The sequence below is a fragment of the Callithrix jacchus genome, chromosome 5, assembly GCF_049354715.1.
Source record: "Callithrix jacchus isolate 240 chromosome 5, calJac240_pri, whole genome shotgun sequence".
NCBI lineage: Eukaryota > Metazoa > Chordata > Mammalia > Primates > Cebidae > Callithrix > Callithrix jacchus.
In genome coordinates, this window is record NC_133506.1 from 82,127,392 (window position 1) to 82,146,701 (window position 19,310).

General features: G+C 41.7%; 1 protein-coding gene across 8 annotated transcripts in view; it reads right to left on the minus strand.

Moving 5' to 3' along the window:
- Positions 1-4,189: 4,189 nt before the first annotated feature.
- Positions 4,190-19,310, minus strand: part of LOC144582587 (F-box/WD repeat-containing protein 10) — a 36,548-nt gene continuing 21,427 nt past the window's right edge. For 3 of the 8 annotated variants that reach the window (XM_078373083.1, XM_078373081.1, XM_078373079.1), the window contains 4 exons: positions 12,047-12,205; positions 9,324-9,595; positions 7,414-7,470; positions 4,190-5,083 (listed from right to left, as the gene is read on the minus strand). In XM_078373083.1, coding sequence (XP_078229209.1) covers positions 4,260-5,083; positions 7,414-7,470; positions 9,324-9,595; positions 12,047-12,205 — 1,312 coding nt within the window. In that variant the 3' untranslated portion in view covers positions 4,190-4,259. Of the gene's footprint in view, positions 5,084-6,273; positions 6,412-7,413; positions 7,471-9,323; positions 9,596-12,046; positions 12,206-19,310 lie in introns of all 8 variants that reach the window. The other 5 variants (XR_013535596.1, XR_013535595.1, XR_013535594.1 and 2 more) reach the window with 5 other exon arrangements.

Here is a 19,310-nt window from a genome sequence, read left to right on the forward strand (position 1 = left end):
AATAAAGAGAATGGCAGATTTCTCAGTGAAAGCCCCCCCCGCTTTTTTTTTTTCTTTTTCTTTTTGAGACCGAGTCTTGCTCTGTTGCCCAGGCTGGAGTGCAGTGGCACAATCTCAGCTCACTGCAATCTCCACCTCCCAGGTTCAAGTGATTCCCCTGCCTCAGCCTCCAACATAGCTGGGACTACAGGCACGCACCACCATGCCCGGCTTATTTTTTGTATTTAGTAGAGATGGGGTTTTACCATGTTGGCCAGGATGGTCTCGATCTCTTGACCTCGTGATCCACCCGCCTTGGCCTCCCAAAGCCCTGGGATTATATGCATGACACACCGTGCCTGGCCAAACCTCTGAGTTTTTATTTAAAAATCTTTACTGAAAAAAAAATCTGCAGGTATAATTCTATTACTATAAATATATGTCAGTAAAAAAGTAATATATCTTCATTTTGATTTCATTGGACAAATTTAGACAAAGCTGGGTCTTTAGCCATTTGTTTACCCAATATGATATGTCTGTCTTACCTAAAGTGTGAAAACAGTTTAAATTTAATGTAGTTATTTACATGGTTAGATTTAATCCAGCATTCCATTTTTTTCCTATTGATACTATCTGTTCTTTTGCCCCCCTCCCTTTTTTTTGTCTCTGTTTTCTTTCCAATTAAAAAACATCAGCTGGGCACGGTGGCTCACACCTGTAATCCCAGTACTTTGGGAGGCCAAGGCAGGTGGATCACAAGGTCAGGAGTTTGAGACCAGCCTGGCCAATATGGTGAAACCCCATCACTACTAAACACACACACACACACACACACACACACACACACACACAATTAGCCAGGCATGGTGGCAGGTGCCTGTAGTCCCAGCTACTCAGGATGCTGAGGCAGAAGAATCACTTGAAACTGGGAGGCAGAGGTTTCAGTGAACCAAGATTGTGCCAGTGCACTACAGCTTGAGTGACAGAACAAGACTCCATCTCAAAAAAAAAAAAAGAAAAAGAAAAGAAAGTGTTAAGTAATTACATTTATATTGACTTTGGCTTATTAATTACATAATTTTGTCTTATTTTAGAGGTTTCTCTGGGGCTTAAAGATGGAGCTGCAGACCATTATATTTAGCAAACTAACACAGGAACGAAAAACCAGATGCTGCATATTCTTACTTACAAGTGGGAGCTATATGATGAGAACACACAGACACACAGAGGAGAACAACACACACTGGGGCCTTTCAGAGGGTGGAGGGTGGGAGGAGAGAGAGGATTGGGAAACATAACTAATGAGTAATAGGCTTAGTGCTTGTGTGATGAAATAATCTGTACCACAAACCCCATGCCACAAGTTTACCTGTGTAACAAACCTGCATTTGTACCCCTGAACTTAAAAGTTAAAAAATAAGCAAATAAATAAATGAAATGCAGAACAGTGTGTACAGTCAAAAATAATTGAATAAGACAAAAGAAATGGAACAAAATGCATCCCATGTACAAAGATTTAAATAAATTAATATTGTTAAAACGTTCATAGTATTCAAAGTGATCTACAGATTCAATGAAATTCCAATCAAATTTCCAGTGACATCTTTCACAGAAATAGAAAAAAATCATAAGATATGTATGAAACCACAAAAGACTCCAAATAGCCAAAGCAATTTTGAGAAAGAACAAAGCTGGAAACATCACAGTCGCTGTTTTCAAACAATATTACAAAACTATAGTAATTGAATCAGTATGGTTCTGGTATAAAAACACACACATAGACTAATGAAACAAAAGAGAGAGCCCAAAAAGAAACCCATACATATATGGTCAACTAGTGTTTGACAAGGACACCTAGAATGCACAACGAAGAAAGGAAAGTCTTCAATACACGATGCTGGGGAAACTGGATATCCACATACAAAAGAAAAAAGTTGTGTACCCTTGTCTTATATCATGTATAAAAATTAACTGAAAGCACTCTTTAGTTGGATTGACAGTGAGTGCATTAGCCTTTCCTAGTAATTTGTAGAAATCATAGGAAAGTCTTGGAAACTTTCTTAATCCAAGGATAATTTGTATTAAGTGGCATGTGACATTTGGGTGACGTATTCATATATTTTTTTAAGTTATTATATTTTACACACTAATTTTGATTTGTTTTTTTAAGTCAAATATACGTTTTTCACTTGTCACTAACTACTCTTGTAGATGATTTTGGTGGAATAGGAGACACTTATGAAGTGATTTATACGATGTAATTGTTTTTGCTGTGGTTATAACTACCCAAAAGAGAAATCTTTATTTTCTGCAGAAAAATAATAAAAGTAAAAATAAATTATAAAGAATATACAGGCCAGGCATGGTGACTCACACCTGTAATCCCAGCACTTTGGGAGGCCGAGGTGGGTGGATCGCGAGGTCAAGAGATCGAGACCATCCTGGTCAATATAGTGAAACCCCATCTCTACTAAAAATAAAAAAAATTAGCTGGGCATGGTGGCGCGTGCCTGTAATCCCAGCTATTCAGGAGGCTGAGGCAGGAGAATTGCCTGAACCCAGGAGGCGGAGGTTGCAGTGAGCCGAGATTTACCATTGCACTCCAGCCTGGGTAACAAGAGTGAAACTCCATCTCAAAAAAAAAAAAAAAAAAAAAAAAAAGAATATACAATACATTCACAAACTAAAACAGAATGAAAACATAAAAATTAACAGATGAGCTGTAAATTGAAAGAGATTAAAAATTACGGAAGCTATTTCATTGACTATTATACTGGTCATACTGGTCATTATTGATGTTTGCTGAAATTTAAAGATTTCAGATTGTTGAACATGTATGTAAATAAATTATCAATAAGAATATATGTATTTATAAATATGATTCAAAAGCTTCACTTCCTCAGAATAGTGTTACTACTCAAGTATCAAAGAGGCCAATTGGGTCATGAACACATGAAGAAGCATCGACACAATGTTTATAATCTAATCTTCATGGGGAAAAACAATGCTCAAAAACCTAGAGATGTGAGCAAGACCAATAAAATTTCTACAATTTGTCAAGATTGTTTAAAATGATAACTCCTATTTCCCTGGTTGGCTATTGCTTTTCTGGAAGCCTGAGGGGGGAAGCTGTCACTGAGGTCCCTGAAGTTACCCGGGCCCAGAAGAGAGACAGCATCAGCTGACAGCTGCAGTACATGCCGCTGAAGACCCTCACTGGGAAGAGACTGCCGGACCGTGTCTGCCATGCTCATGCTTTGTTTTGTTTTTTTTGAGAGAGAGTCTTTCTGTTGCCAGGCGCCAGACTGGAGTGCAGTGGCACAATCTCGGCTCACTGCAACCTCCACCTCCCGGGTTCAAGCAGTTCTCCTGCCTCTGCCTCCCAACTAGCTGGGACTATAGGCGCACGCCACCACACCAGCTAATTTTTTTGTATTTTTAGTAGAGACAGGGGTTTCACCATGTTGGCCAGGATGGTCTCGATCTCTTGACCTGGTGATCCGCCCACCTCAGCCTCCCAAAGTGCTGGGATTACAGGCTTGAGCCACCGCACCCGGCCACCATGCTCATGATCCACCCACCTGGGTCTCCTAAAGTGCTGGGATTACAGGTGTAAGCCACCATGCCTGGCCAAGGCTTGAACTTTCCAGTTGGCCATAGCTTTTGCAGTGGGCAGCACTCTTCTAAATTACCTAGTCCCTGACACTGTAGCCCAAAGGTTTAAGCAGAAACCTCAGTGCACTTGATGTTACTGGCCCTCTTTATACAGAGGATCAATATGCTAATTCTCTTCTTTAAGAGATAGCCCTGAAAAGGAAAAGTTCAATGTCATCAAATGCAACCAGCTCAATCCCATTGAGCGCTTCCCCTTTCAAATTCTTAACTCAGTGGGTTTCATCAGGCTTCTATGTAAAAATACCAGAAGACTCCAATTCGTTACCCTGATACAATCCCATGACTTCATTTGCTGGAAGAACTCATAGCACTAAATTGGTAGTGCTGAATGGTATCTAATTTCCATGATCATCTCCTCATCCCCCATCAACGAAACTGAGTTTTCCTAATGCTCACTAAATTGTTTTCAGTGGGACTACAGAAGCCATCTCTCCCAGCCTCCTTCTGTTTTCTTCTTTTGATGATATCAGATATTTGGCTTAGAGGAAGACAATTAAGAGTTCCCACATTAATTACCAGGAAGAGACAGTCCCAAAAAAGGCCAAACAGCAACATCCACTTGGCTCTCTGTTTATTGTAAGACATTGTAATTTCCCAAGGCTGGTTTAGATAAACACATTTTGTCCAAGTTCAGGCGCCGCTGTTTTCCCCCGTTTCATGAAATTATCAATAGGCAGGCCTTTGATTTTTCTGATCCACGCAGCTTTGCGAGCTTTTTCTGGATCAACCACTCCAGTGGACTCCCTGGCCTGATATTCCTTCATCTTGGCTTCCTGGTACTCTTTCTCCTCCTTCACAGTCAACAGCATGAACTCAGTGTTCACTCTAAGGGGATCAAGGGCTGTGTATATGCAAGGCCGTTCTTTCTTAAGAGACAGGGTGGCTGTGCCCATTTGTGGAGCTAGCATGCGGTTTGGTTTAATGACCTGCATACTGGTCAGGGGACCCGTACTGCCCACTGCCCTTTCAATTGAACTGGTCACTTGGTCTCCACCCTTTAAGCTGCCAGAGAACCTGGAGCAGATAATCATGGGCTGGGGTATGGTGGACTGGACTCTGGGACTGTGCAAAGAGTTCTTCAAGTTGGGCTGCAGTTTCCGGATTTCAAGGGGAATACTGGTTTGTTTCACGTCTATGGGAGGATTGCTGAATCTCAACCGATCAACTGCATATTGGATTGATTTTCCTTTGAAATTCAAGACCTTCCTTGGGTATGTAATTGAAGCTTCCCAGGCATCGGTGATTTCTGTTTTGGGCCTACAGGGATAGGCAAATTCCCCAGAATTATGGGCTTGCTGCAGGGTGCTGACAGTCAGGAGGAATCGATCAGGTGACATAGGGATTTTCCAAGACTTTCTCTTTGGGTGATTGATCAATTCCTCTGGAGTTTCCAATTGTTCTTGTTTTTGTCCTTTTTCTGCATCATCCGCTTTTTCAAAAAAAGAAAATAAAAACAAATTGGCATTCTGTGAAAAATATTGAGTTGTATGCATTTAGTACTCGGGCATTCTAACTTTGAAGCACATTGAGGTCTTTGTTGCCCAATAGGTATGCCATTGTACAGGCAGGCATCCTCAGTGGTATTAAAAGTGAGGATACTAGGCTGGGTGTGGTGACTCGCGCCTATAATCTCAGCGCTTTAGGAGGCTGAGGTGGGTGAATCACCTGAGGTCAGGAGTTCAAGACCAGTGTGGCCAACATGGCAAAACTCCATCTCTACCAAAAAGGCAAAATTTAACCAGGCATGATGGCAGGTGCCTGTAATCCCAGCTACTCAGGAGGCTGAGGCAGGAGAATTGCTTGAACCCAGGAGGCAGATGTTGCAGTGAGCCAAGATCCAGCCTCTGAACTCTAGCCTTGGTGGCTGAACAAGACTCCATCAAAAAACAAAAAAAATGAAGATACTAGAAATGATTTAATAAAACAACGTTTTGTTGTCGTTATTTTTGTTTTGTTTTTGAGACGGAGTTTTGCTCTTGTTGCCCAGCCTGGAATGCAATAGTGCCATCTTGACTCACCGCCACCTCCACCTCCCAAATTCAAGTGATTCTCCTGCCTCAGCTTCCCGAGTAGCTGGGATTACAGGCATGCGCCACTATGCCTGGCTAATTTTGTATTTTTAGTGGAGGTGGGGTTTCTTCACGTTGGTCAGGCTGGTCTCGGACTTCCAACCTCAGGTGATCCACCCGCCTCGGCCTCCCAAAGCACCTGGCCTAAAACAAGTTTTTAATATAATGCTAGTATTGAATAAAGTGTATACTAGCCTCTAGGTGTGCATATTTTGAAGGCAACAGGTGTGATTTCAATGCTCCACATATTTTTGAAAATGTGAAGCTGGGAATGACCTTCACGTCTCATTTAGGATTCACACAAAGCAGATCTTATAAGTTTATAGTAGCATACCTATATTTTTGAACAGTTATTATATCACAAAATTTGAACTTTATCTTATTAATCAAATTTGATTCCAAATAATCTTGAATGTTGCTCAAAATAAAACCTGTCTTCAAATAACATGTCACCCAGGGTAATGCAAATAATCACAACATGACTAAAAGGCAGTTCCTAAAGAGGAGTTCCCAAAATGAACGATTAGCAACAGGTCCAAGAGCTACTGACCTGAATCAGAGACTCCTGCCATGTTGGTTTTGATCAAGACCTCAGAGGTATGAAGACCATTAAGTGAACAAAGATATCTTCACAGGCAAGCAAGTCTATTATGCCTTTCCCATTTGAGCTTCTCAATCCCTACAATACCTCACAGAAACACCAAAAGCATTGTCCTTATTTTAAAAAAGGAATAACTGAGTCATGAAAAGTAGAAGTCCTTTGCCTAGTCTAACCTAACAAGTAAAATCTGTATCCCAGGCTATACCAGAAAACAAAATGTAACAGTGTGTGAAGCATATCATTTCCCTTGGCCAAATAGATTATATCCCAAGATGTTTGTGCATAGACACTAGGAGCGAAGGAAACATCACATTTTCCCAAATCTTTACGTTCTTAATTAAACAATATTGTATTAGAACATGTATCACTGAGTGGCTGGGCTCAGTAGCTCATGCCTGTAATCCCAGCACTGTGGGAGGCCAAGGCAGGCAGATCACCTGATGTAAGGAGTTCAAGACCAACCTGGCCAACATGCTGAAACCCCATCTCTACTGAAAACACAAAAATTAGCTGAGCATGGTGGTGGGCACCTGTAGTCCCAGCTACTCGGGTGGCTGAGGCAGGAGAATCACTTGAACTCCGGAAGCGGAGGTTGCTGTGAGCCAAGGTTGCAACACTGCACTCCAGCCTGGGCAACAGAGCAAGACTCCATCTCAAAGAAAAACACAAAAAGCAAAAAACTGAGTGAAATCAAGATGTGAAAATCTTCCCTATTCTCCTTCCAAACTCAAAAAGAGGATTTTTCTCCTTTTATAAAAAAAGGGATTGTGATGAGCTCATTGCTTATTAATTTGTCTTTTTTCAAATGATAATGCATTGTGGATCTTTTTTTTTTTTCTGCTGGAGTGCAATGGCTCTTTTTTTTCTTTTTTCCTGGAGTGCAATGGTGCAATCTTGGCTCACTGCAACCTCGAAAACAATACGAAACTAGAGAGAGACAGAGAGAGGCCACTAATTGGATGTTGCCACTAATTCAGAATTAAGTATCACCGTTTGTCTTATCTCCTGCCATGGATTTTGCTTCCAAATGCTCCTGCCCACCATCCATGCCATTTGTCCCCTTATGAACTGAATAAACTCTCCTCTTACCATCTCTCCCGAGTAATTTTGACTTTCCTTGACTTTGAGGTTCCTCTGTTAACACTGCTAAATTGGGATTGAGAAAAAAACGTAGTCATTATATACTTCAATTAGGGCACAAAATAATATAATAAGTAATAATGGGGGCTGATAATTGGACTGATTTTTATACAAAATATCACTATCTTTTTTATAGATACATAATGATGGAGTACATGTGCTATTTTGATACATGCATGCAATGTGTAATGATTAGATCAAGGTAATTAGGATAGCCATCGTTTTAAACATCTATCATCTCTTTGTGTTAGGAACATTCCAACTCTTCTCCTCTAGCCATTTGGAAACACACAGTGCCTTATTGCTAACTGTAGTCACCCTACTGTGCAACCAAACACTGGAACTTATTCCTTCCATCTAACTGCATTTTTCTACCAAACACCATATTTGTTTGTTGTCATATGAAACCAAATAGTTACCTGCAGTCTGTGAAAAGTAAAGGGAGTGTAACAACCTTCTAAACTGACTGTGTGACAGGGAAAAGTGAAGCCCTGGAAACTGAGTCACATAGCACAGCTGTTTTCCTGCTCTGGTGCGTGATCATTGCTTCCTGACCTTTGTGTTGAGGTCTTTTCCATTAACCAGACTCCCTAGTCTTCATTGAAACTGAGACTATGACGTGGAGACTGACACCCCTGTGATTGTCACTTCTTTACAGCAGAATGTTAAGAACCCATTAGAGTGTAATCAGTAGTAACCAATCTAGTCTTACATCTGTATGTTAGCCTTTGTATGGAAAACTGAATTCTGTTCAGCACCTCTATTTCTGTCTATGTAAAGGATCTTCACTTTTCCCCACCCCAGGAGCACTGGTCACACTAGTCTTTGGTGTCCCTGTGCCCCTGGATGCTGCCCTCAAACTTTGCACTTGGGTAAACTCTTTTAGGTAGATCCTGAATCTTTCGATTATTTTAGGTTGACAAGTCTAAGGTCTAGATCTCATCCTGACTCCCCCTATATGGGGCTGGTAAAAGGAAGGAGTCTTGCCACTCTAACCCATGCATGATTAGTCTTTGGATGTCTTATAAATGGCATTAGCCATGCCTACACCCCCCCACACACACACAAACACACACACACCTGCTTTATACGTAAGATTTTCCGGCTACAAACGTGATCTCTCGGGTCTAAAAACAATACATTCTGCGTAGATCATTTTTCTGTTTGTCTCTGTCTTAAATGAACAGTTTTATTTATTTATTTGTTTGTTTGTTTATTTATTTGAGACAGAGTCTCACTCTGTCGCCCAGGCTGGAGTGCAATGGCGTGCTCTCGGCTCACCGCAACCTCTGCCTCCCAGGCTCAAGCGATTCTCCTGCCTCAGCCTCCCCAGTAGCTGGGATTACAGGCCTGTGGTACCACATCCGGCTAATTTTTGTATTTTTTTAGTAGAGATGGGGTTTCACCATGTTGGTCAGGCTGGTCATGAACTCCTGACCTCGTGATCTGCCCGCCTCGGCCTCCCAAAGTGCTGGGATTACAGGCTTGAGCCACCGCGCCCAGCCTGAAACAGTTTTATGATATACGTTTTGAATTTGGGGAATGGGGTATTGGTTGCTTTTTGTTTCGGTGGCAAGTATTAAGGCTAGTCTTATCTACTGTGCAAAGATTCTTATAAGTTTGAAAATCTAGCTTCTGCAAATCAGAAAGTTCCCTTTAACCAGCTGATAAATTGTTTGGTGGATCAGGGAGAATGGCTCCTACCTTCCTGGAGGGTTAGGATTTATATCCTCAGGAAACCGCTGGCCAAAATATTCCACAAAGAAACCAGTCCTCGCCTGTTCCCATCACCCCCCCACCAAACCCCAAGCTACGCTGTGGCTTATCACTGAACTTGCTCGTATTTCATTTTTTTTTACCTGAAGATAACTTGGCTGGCTTCAGGAGTACTCGGGACTTGGGGGGTTTCTTTGGTAGGAGCTCCTGGATCACAGTTTGTTTACTGGATACAGACTCTCTCGGGCTGTGAACCTGAGTATTAGACTTGAAGAGAATTTCCATGAGGATATTTTCTTCTTTTTCCTCCTCTTTCTCCTTATTCTTCTCTTGTTTCATTTTTTCCATGGCATACTGCCACTTTATGTGCTCAAACTGGAACATGAGAACATTGCTCTCTGTGTTGACCACCATCCTGGAACCAAAACAGGGATGCCCGTAAACAGGGCGTGGAGGCCACTGAGAGATGCACTGCAGTTACTGTCTTACCTGATCTTTAGACCAAGGGAACAGTGTCGGGGTAACGACCCAACAGACTAGTGGTGTAGGGGGCTGGAGGGTGGATAGCGGTAAAAGGTATCAGACCATGTAGCAGGATTCGTTAGCTTTGTCACTTTTCTTTAAAAAATAAACATGATCGGGGCACATATGTTCTGATTATTTCACTTCTCAAGTTAAAATGCCTTTTTTTTTTTTTTTTTTTGAGACAGAGTTTCGCTCGTTACCCAAGCTGGAGTGCAATGGCGCAATCTCAGCTCACGGCAACCTCCGCCTCCTGCGTTCAGGCAATTCTCCTGCCTCAGCCTCCTGAGTAGCTGGGATTGCAGGCCCAGCTAATTTATTTATTTATTTGTTTGTTTGTTTATTTATTTATTTATTTATTTTGATACAGAGTTTCACTCTTGTTACCCAGGCTGGAGTGCAATGGCACGATCTCGGCTCACCACAACCTCTGCCTCCTGGGTCCAGGCAATTCTCCTGCCTCAGCCTCCTGAGTAGCTGGGATTACAGGCACACGCCACCATGCCCAGCTAATTTTTTGTATTTTTTAGTAGAGATGGGGTTTCACCATGTTGAACAGGATGGTCTAGATCTCTTGACCTCGTGATCCACCCACCTCAGCCTCCCAAAGTGCTGGGATTACAGGCGTGAGCCACCGCAGCCGGCCAAAATGCCTTTTTTAAAAAATTCAGTTTGAGACAGTCTCCTTCTGTCACCCAGGCTGGAGTGCAGTGGCATTATCTCGGCTCACTGCAGCCTCCACCTCCCGGGTTCAAGCAATTCTCATGGCTCAGCCTCCTGAGTAGCAGGGACTACAGGCATGGGACACCATGCCGGGCTCATTTGGTGCTTTTAGTAGAGACAGGGTTTCCCCATATTGCCCAGGCTGGTCTTGAACTCCAGAACTCAACGACCCACCTGCCTTGACCTCCCAAAGTGCTGGGATTATGAGCCACCATGCCCGGCCTCAAGTTAAAATGCTTTTAAATGAATTTCTGTTCTTGGAGTGACTGCCTCTGCACACAGATGTCTTGAAATTCACTGGATTTTTTCGCTGTTTTGTTTTGCACAGCTTCCAAACCCAATATTACTATTGCTGCTGCTGGGAATGAGGGAAGCTCTCTAGTGGGGAGGCCTCATCTCCTTCTCAGATCCTCCACACAGACACCACACACTCCATGCTGTCACTCCAGGCAGGATCTCTGCACATACCCTAGATGTAGACAGAGCATCTGTACTTTATAAACAGAGGTGATTTCTAACTTCTCTAATCCCCACTTTTATGCTCCATAGACAAAGAGCTCCAGAACTTGCCCTCCCTATCCCTTTCCTGTCCCCCTCAGCACTGCCTCCCCGACCCCCCAGTTTCACAAGCAAGCGGCTTTCCCCTGTCTGTGCTCTTCCATTAACTATTAGCAAAAAATGAAAATACACTGCGCAGGATCCTTTCTGCTCCAAAAGGCTGCAACATTAAGACCTTAATCAATAGCATAAACTCAAGAACAGTAACTTGTTTTGGCTGGAACTGCTGGAATGGAATGGGGGGAGTCATTCCAATAAGAAATCTCTTTTAGACTTATTTTTACTCAAGCTGAAAGGAAATCACCTTTCTTTGGATGCTGTGAATAAAATATGGTCTGAGCTTTTTCTTTCTTTTTTTTTTTAGCAGCATGACTGAAAGGTGTTGATTAATTGAGCCTTGTTACCAGGCTGCCCTCTTTATGATGGTAAATAGTACCAATGAAGTTTCACTAAAATGAAGGCAATATGGTTCAGAGAGATTAAGTGATGCCTCAAGTGAGCCTGAAGTAGAATTTATGGGTTAGTTCTATTTGGTCATTTTCATATAACGGCACCTGAATCTATGCATATAAAAAGCTCAGTACTGTATACAATGCAGACAGTTCAGGTACTAGTTTTGTAAGCTCACCAGCTCAGCTCTCCTTCACTGCACCCCCTGCTGCTGCCAGCCCCCACACTCTTATTTGTCCCTTTGCATTAGAAGTGAGGCATCAGAGATAGCTCATAGAACTCTCAGGCAGCCAAAGGCATGATCAAAAAGCAGGCAGGGGCTGCACGTTGATCGAACTGTGGTCCTTACAGAAGCGTTACCTTGCACCCACTGCAATTCCCACAAACACCCAGGATGAATTAAGAGTCAAAATGAACCATGATTGCTTCCTGATTACTAAGTTTCGTGCAAAGCCCTATTAGTCCCCACAAGACTGTCGCTCTGCCCAGCCAAAATTGTAGAGAGGCACTGCCCACTCTCTCCTGTTGACAGCAAATCCAGGGCTAGTATCCCAGGGGAGGAAAAAATCAAGCAGAATCACTCACAGTTCTGACCTCCACACCTACCACCCACCTGCTGCCCCGAATAAAGAAGGACAGCACAGGATCGCCTCTGCCATTGGCTTTTATCACCTTCATACAGTTCCCACTGAGGAAATTGTAAATTCGGATCTTGCCATCTGCACAGGCGCTGATGACCCGGAGGAAGAGAAGGAACACGTGGAGCACCTCCCTGGAAAGGAACAGAGCAGCAGGCAGTACCCTTCCTCTCATAAAGGGCCTGGGTTTGTTTGGAGTTTGGGGTATTTTGTGTGTGATTGGGAGGCAGTGGCCGTAACTGGCCTCGAAATGGGGTTTACCATCATTTCATAATTGTGGAAGTAAATCATGAACCACTTCTCAAGACATACCTCTTCCCATTCTGGAGCTACTTTCCCTGCAATTAGGTCACAGGGCCACAGATGACAAAACAAAGGGGATAATGTCACAATCTTTTTTTTTAATCTGACATATAGATGATCATGTTTGTCTCTTGCAATTTGATTCCTAGCTTTTAGTTATACATAGTCATGCTGAGAATTATTTGATATTTTAATTCCTTTTAAAATAATATTATCATATTAAAAAGAAAACAGTAAGGAAAATGATTATCTTTATCTAAAGCAAATACTTTATATTTGAGCAGTTTCCTTTTTATCTTAAATTGGTGGCTTTTATTCTTTCAGTGAAATATCCTTAGGGAAAATTATATCCAGGGATGAGATTGAGGAGTGTCCTTTTTTTTTTTTTTTTTTTGAGACGGAGTCTCGCACTGTCGCTAGGCTGGAGTTCAGTGGCGTGATCTCAGCTCACTGTAACTTCCACCTCCTGGGTTCAAGAGATTCCCCTGCCTCAGCCACCCAAGTAGCTGGCACTACAGACGCACCACCACACCTGGCTAATATTTTGTATTTTTATTAGAGATGAGGTTTCACCATGTTGACCAGGATGGTCTTGATCTCCTGACCTCATGATCCACCTGCCTTGGCCTCTGAAAGGGCTGACATTACAGGCGTGAGCCACCACGCCCGGCCTCAGGAGTGTCTTTTTTGACGGCCAGCAGGAAAAGGGAGGAGGGAGCAGGAGAAGATCTAGACAGATTCCTCCAACAAAATCCTTTCTAGAAACTTTCTGGGTTCAGATTAGATCCCAGATATGTGAAGTACTCAATTCTAAGAAGTAAAAGGACCCCATTCCTGTTAATGACACAGAAAAGTTGAATTTGATACCACCAATTTGTTAGATTCTATATGCAAAGCAAGTCTATAAATCCCCGCCAGCTCTACCCATCCAAGTCCATTCATGGCCTAGTTCATGTGCTACCTTCTCCAAAAAGCCATTTCTTATCTTAATTTCTTCCCACCTCTCCCCCCATCACACATGTATACAAACTTCAAGTATACTTTCAGATTATCTTGGGCACAACTCATATTATTGCATGCTTATCACCTACCATAGCACTCAGCCCATAGTTAAGTCCTTAATTTATATTTGTTGAAAAAGTGACCATCTGATCATGTTTTCAGAGTATGGTCATTGCTACAGTGTGTTAAAAACATGACATCCACCCTATGCCATTTGGTCTCAGACTTGGTCAGACCCCAGGATCAGATGAAGACTTTTCAAGGCCCCAACCATTAACCAAACAAAAATAGCAAAGACCTCAAAAGGCAGGAGCATGATCAGCATACCCAAAGAACAGCAAGGAGGCAAATATGACTTGAATCCCTGATTATGTGGTTAAGATAGAGAGAGAGAGATAAAACTCATCTATAAAATAAGTATTAACAAGTCTAACAAGGCCAAGCATAGCAGCTTATGCCTAAAATCCCAGCACTTTGGGAGACAAAGGTGGGAAGATTGTTTGAGGCCATAAGTTCGAGACCTTGGCTCTAAGAAACATTTAAAAATTAGCCAGGCGTGGTGGTGTACTTCATAAGTTGCTTCACAAGTCCAGCTACTTGTGAAGCTGAGGTGATAGGCTAACCTGAGTGTAAGAGTTTGAAATTATGAGGTTACAGTCAGTCATGACTGCATCACTGCACTCCAGCCTGGGCAAGAGAGTGAGACCCTGTCTCAAAAAAGAAGAAAGAAAGAAAAGAAAAGAAAAGAAAAGAAAGAAAGAAAGAAAGAAAGAAAGAAAGAAAGAAAGAAAGAAAGAAAGAAAGAAAGAAAGAAAGAGAAAGAGAGAGAGAAAAAGTCCAACAAATTTTGAGATTTTTTTCAAGGTGGAAATATAACTTTTTTGGTGTCCTAAGCACATCAGTCTGCCAATCATGTAATCCAGCGCTGGGAGAGATGCTATGTGATAGAAAAGTTGGCCTCTTTGTATATCTCTTTTGATCTTGCTGAACTGAGCCCAATACTTTTCTTCCCAGAGATCCCCATGATACTTAGTAGTTCAGTCTACATCGGTGTAGCCTAGTAATTAAAAGCACAATTGGGATCAGAAAACCTGGGATCAAAACCTGACTCAACCACTTATGGGCTGTATAACCTTCAGGAAGTAGTTTAATATCTCAGTCTTCAGTTTCCTTTTCTATGAGACAGAGATAGTAAAAATTTCTGCCTCAGAGGATTGCTGTTAGCACTAAATTAATTAAGGCATTTTAAAAGCTTAGTTGAATACCTGACACAATAGTGGTTACTATGATCTTACAATAGCCCAATCTCCTTTCAGCTTTTACCTCTGCCCTAGAAATAAATTGTTTGTCTCCTTTTTTTTCTCCTTCTTCATCAAAGTCGCTGTAGACTGATGTTAATGAAAATGGTGGGGTAAGAAATTCCAAAATTCTGCCCTTCCATAAAAGCAAAGAGAATCTAGCAAAAACTTCCAAAATCAATTTATCCAGAACTCTGGAAAATAATCAAAGGTTTGCAGCAACCCCGGGAGAACTTAGACAAGTAAAATGGCGTGGTGTCACTAAGAATAGTGAGACTTCAAGGTCAGGAGTTCAAGACCAGCCTGACCAACATGGTGAAACCTTGTCTCTACTAAAAATACATGCACCTGTTATCCCAGCTACTCAGGAGGCTGAAGCAGGAGAATCACTTGAACTCGGGAGGTGGAAGTTACAGTGAGCCGAGATTTCACCACTTCACACCTCCCAGCCCAGTGGTAGCCACCAAAGTAACAGCCCCCATTTCTGGTAGTGGAGGGAACAGAATGGACCTCATTCTGACAACTACAACAACTGAAGAAAGAAAAAGAAAGCTCACTAGAGGGGGCTCTAGTGAAGAGGAGGCTCAACAGCATATTCAAGCAAGCAGAAGAAGCAAAGTACTTGAAATAAGGTCACTTGAAGTTATGCAGTGCGTGGAACAGAAAGAAAATAAAGAGTAAAGGAAATCAATAGAGCCCCAGAAATCTGTATGGCATCATCAAACAAATCAATATATGCATAACACGAAATCCAGGAGGAAAGTAGAGAAAGAGGCAGAAAGAATATTTGAACAAATTATTGCTGAAAGCTTCTCAAATATGATGAAAAACATTCTTTTTCTTACAGGTCCAAGAAGCTCAACAAATTCTAACTGGGACAAACTACAAAAGCTCCATACTTAGATGTATCATAATCAAATTTTCAAAAACCAAGGGTGAAAAGAATAATGAAAACAGCATGAGAAAAGCAGGCCCTCATGTAAAGAGGATCCTCAAGTAAGATTAATTAATGATTTATCTTTAGAAAAGTGTCTTAGTCTATCGTGTGCTGTTATAACAAAATACCATACAATGGGTAATTAATAATCAACAGAAGCTTATTGACTCATGGGGTTTAGAGGCTGGGAAGTCCAAAACCAAAGGACTGGCATCTTGAGTGAACCTTCTTGCTGTGCCCGTCCATGGTAGAAAGGCAAAAAGAGGGCAAAAGAGAGAGCAAGAGAGAACTGAAATCATCCTTTTATAAGGAACCCATTCCCACAGTAATGAACCTATTCCAACTATAGCATTAGTCCATTCCTGAAAGAAGACCCCTCATGACCTAAATACCTCCCATTAGGCTCCACCTCCGAACACTGTTGCATTAGGGATTACGTTTCTAACACATACTTCTTGGGGACACATTCAAATTATAGAAAAGAAAAATGTCAAGAAAATTAAAATGACACACTAAAAATATACAATTAATGCAAAAGCAGGCAGCAATGGAAGAATTCAGGAACAAAAAGTACATAAGACTATAAAAAACAAACAGCATAATGACAGAAGTAAGTCCTCTCTTTTTTTCTTTAGAGTCAGGGTCTCACTCCATCACCCAGGCTCGAGTGCAGTGGTGAGATCATAGCTTACCACGGCCTTGAGTTCCTGGGTTCAAGTGATCTTCCCACCTCAGCCTCCTCCTGAGAGGGTGGGACTGAAAAGGACAACTAGTTAGAAGATCCACAAGGAAATAGAAGACGTGAATATCATAAACTATCTAGAGCTAACATACATATACAGAACACTCCACCAAACAGCAGCAGAGGGCACATTTATCTCAAGGGCACATGGAACATTTTCCAGGATAGACCATATGTCAGGCTACAAAACAAATCTTAATATATTTTGAAAGACTGAAATCATACAAAGTATGCTCTCCAACTACAATGAAATTAAATTAGAAATGAATAATGAAGGACATTTAGAAAATTCATAATTATGTGGAAATTAAACAACCTTCTCTCAAATAACCACTGAGTCAAAGAATAAATCAGAAAGGAAACAAGAAAATAATTTGAGATGAATGAAAATGAAAACACAACATATCAAAACTTATGGAATGAAGCTAAGCAGTTCTCAGAGGGAAATTTATAGCAGTAGATGGCAATCTTTCTCCAATAGAAACTAGAAAACGATCAAACAAAAATCAAGAGGCAGAAAGGAAATAATAAAAATTTTGCAGAAATTAAAAATAGACAATTTAAAAATACAGAAAATCAAATTAAACCAAAAGTTTTTTTTTTTAATTCATTCATATATTTATTTATTTTGAGACAGAGTTCTGTTCTTGTCGCCCAGGCTGGAGTACAATGGCGTGATCTCAGCTCACTGCAACCTCCACCTTCCAGGTTCAAACTATTCTCTGGCCTCAGCCTCCCAAGTAGCTAGGATTAAAGGCGCCCGACACCACACCCAGCTAATTTTTGTATTTTTCAGTAGAGATGGGGTTTTGCCATATTGGCCAGGCTGGTCTCAAATTCCTGACCTCAGGTGATCCACCCGCCTCGGCCTCCCAAAGTGCTGGGATCACAGGCGTGAGCCACCATGCCCGGCTGGTTCTCTTTTTAAAAAGTCAACAAACTGTTAGCTAGATAATTGACAAATCTTTGACCAAGAAACTAAGAGAGAGGACTCAAATTACTAATACAAAGAATGAAGCAGGGGACATTTTTACTAACTGATGAAAATGTTCTATAACTGGATAGTGGCAATGATTGCACATTATAAATATACTTTAAAAATTTAGTTGTACACTAAAGTGGTGAATTTTATGTCATGTGAATCATATCCTAATTAAAAATTGCAAAGAAAACCAAATTACAATGTGAGCTATGGAAAATACATTGAGGAATAAAGTGTTTTGTTTGTTTTGTTTTGTTTTTATGAAACAAGGTCTCACTTTGTCGCCTAGTGCAGTGGCACAATCCCAACTTCCTGCAGCCTCAACCTCCCCAGTCTCAGGTGATCTTCCCACTTCAGCCTCAAGAGTAGCTGGGACTACAGATATGTGCCACCATGCCAGGCTAATTTTTGTAGAGACAGGGTTTTGCCATGTGGTCAGGCTTAAATTTAAAAAAAAAAAGACACTTTACAGGCCAGGAGCGGTGACTCATGCCTGTAATCCCAGAACTTTGAGAGGCCAAGACAGGTGGATAACTTGAGGTCAGGAGTTCGAGACCAGGCTGGCCAACATGGTGAAACACCATCTCTACTAAAAATACAAAAATTAAGCACTTTGGGAGGCCAAGGCGGGTGGATCACGAGGTCAAGAGATCGAGACCATCCTGGTCAACATGCTGAAACCCCGTCTCTACTAAAAATACAAAAAATTAGCTGGGCATGGTGGCACGTGCCTGTAATCCCAGCTACTCAGGAGGCTGAGGCAGGAGAATTGCCTGAACCCAGGAGGCAAAGGTTGTGGTGAGCCGAGATCGTGCCATTGCACTCCAGCCTGGGTAACAAGAGCGAAACTCCGTCTCAAAAAAAAAAATACAAAAATTAGCCAGGTGTGGTAGCACACGCCTGTAGTCCCAGCTACTCAGGAGGCTGAGGCAGGAGACTTGCTGGAACCCAAGAATCACAGGTTTACAGTGAGCCAAGATCATGTCACTGTCCTCTAGCCTGGGCAAGAAAGCAAGACTCTTTCAAGAATAAAAACAAAAGACACTACATAGTACGGAAGCTTTTCCAAAGATCATCGTTCCTGTTGGTCCTACTTTGCATCCTCAGATTTCCTCCCTCCTATCCATTCTGTCCCATGCTACATTCAAAAATCTTAATTTTAGTTGAAAAAGTATTAGACCAGGATTGGAAAGGAGACCACTTTCTCTAGCCCCTGTTCCATCAAAGGACAGACAGCAACTATATCTGCTTTCTCACCTATGTCACATTCAAAATATAAGTTATCAGTCCAATCATTAGAACTTTCCAGAAAGGCAAGCTGTCAAATTATTCCTTGTTACCAATCAGTTAGATATATTTATTGAGGACAGTGCTCCTACAGACAAGTAAGACAAGTGGAGAGAAGACCTACAAATGAGAGATTGACCACGTCTTCCAAATATCTCTGGTTTTTCTGTTACTGTGTAGGATAGCAAGAGCTAATACGAATGTTATGTTAGGGATTGTCATTCAATAGCAGTGAGAGTTGTCTGAGAACGTCTCATAGCAGAGGCAGAGGGAGAGGCTAATGATATGAAGGAACAGAGACCAAATTGCTGGGCTTCCTAGGAACAAATTATTTTCTGCTAACTAACTAATCCTACTAAATCCTGCTGAGAAGGTTTTAAAACACATAGATGACATTATCAGGTGATTTCATAAAGTTTGACTTCCTCCCTGAGATCAAGGCTTGATAATCCAGAAGGTTTACTAAGCTGGTTGGACAGAGTTAAAATCTTGTGGTGGGGACTAAGAGGGCTTTTCACAAAACTTAGCAATCAGGAAGCAATCATGGTTCATTCTGACTCTTAATATCTAAGGGTAAGCTAAGTCACTGAACACAGGGCCCTCCTGGCACCTACCTGTCAATAATGCAGTCATATACCATAGACCGAGACCACACAGATACACCCACACCTTCTTACACATCCCACAA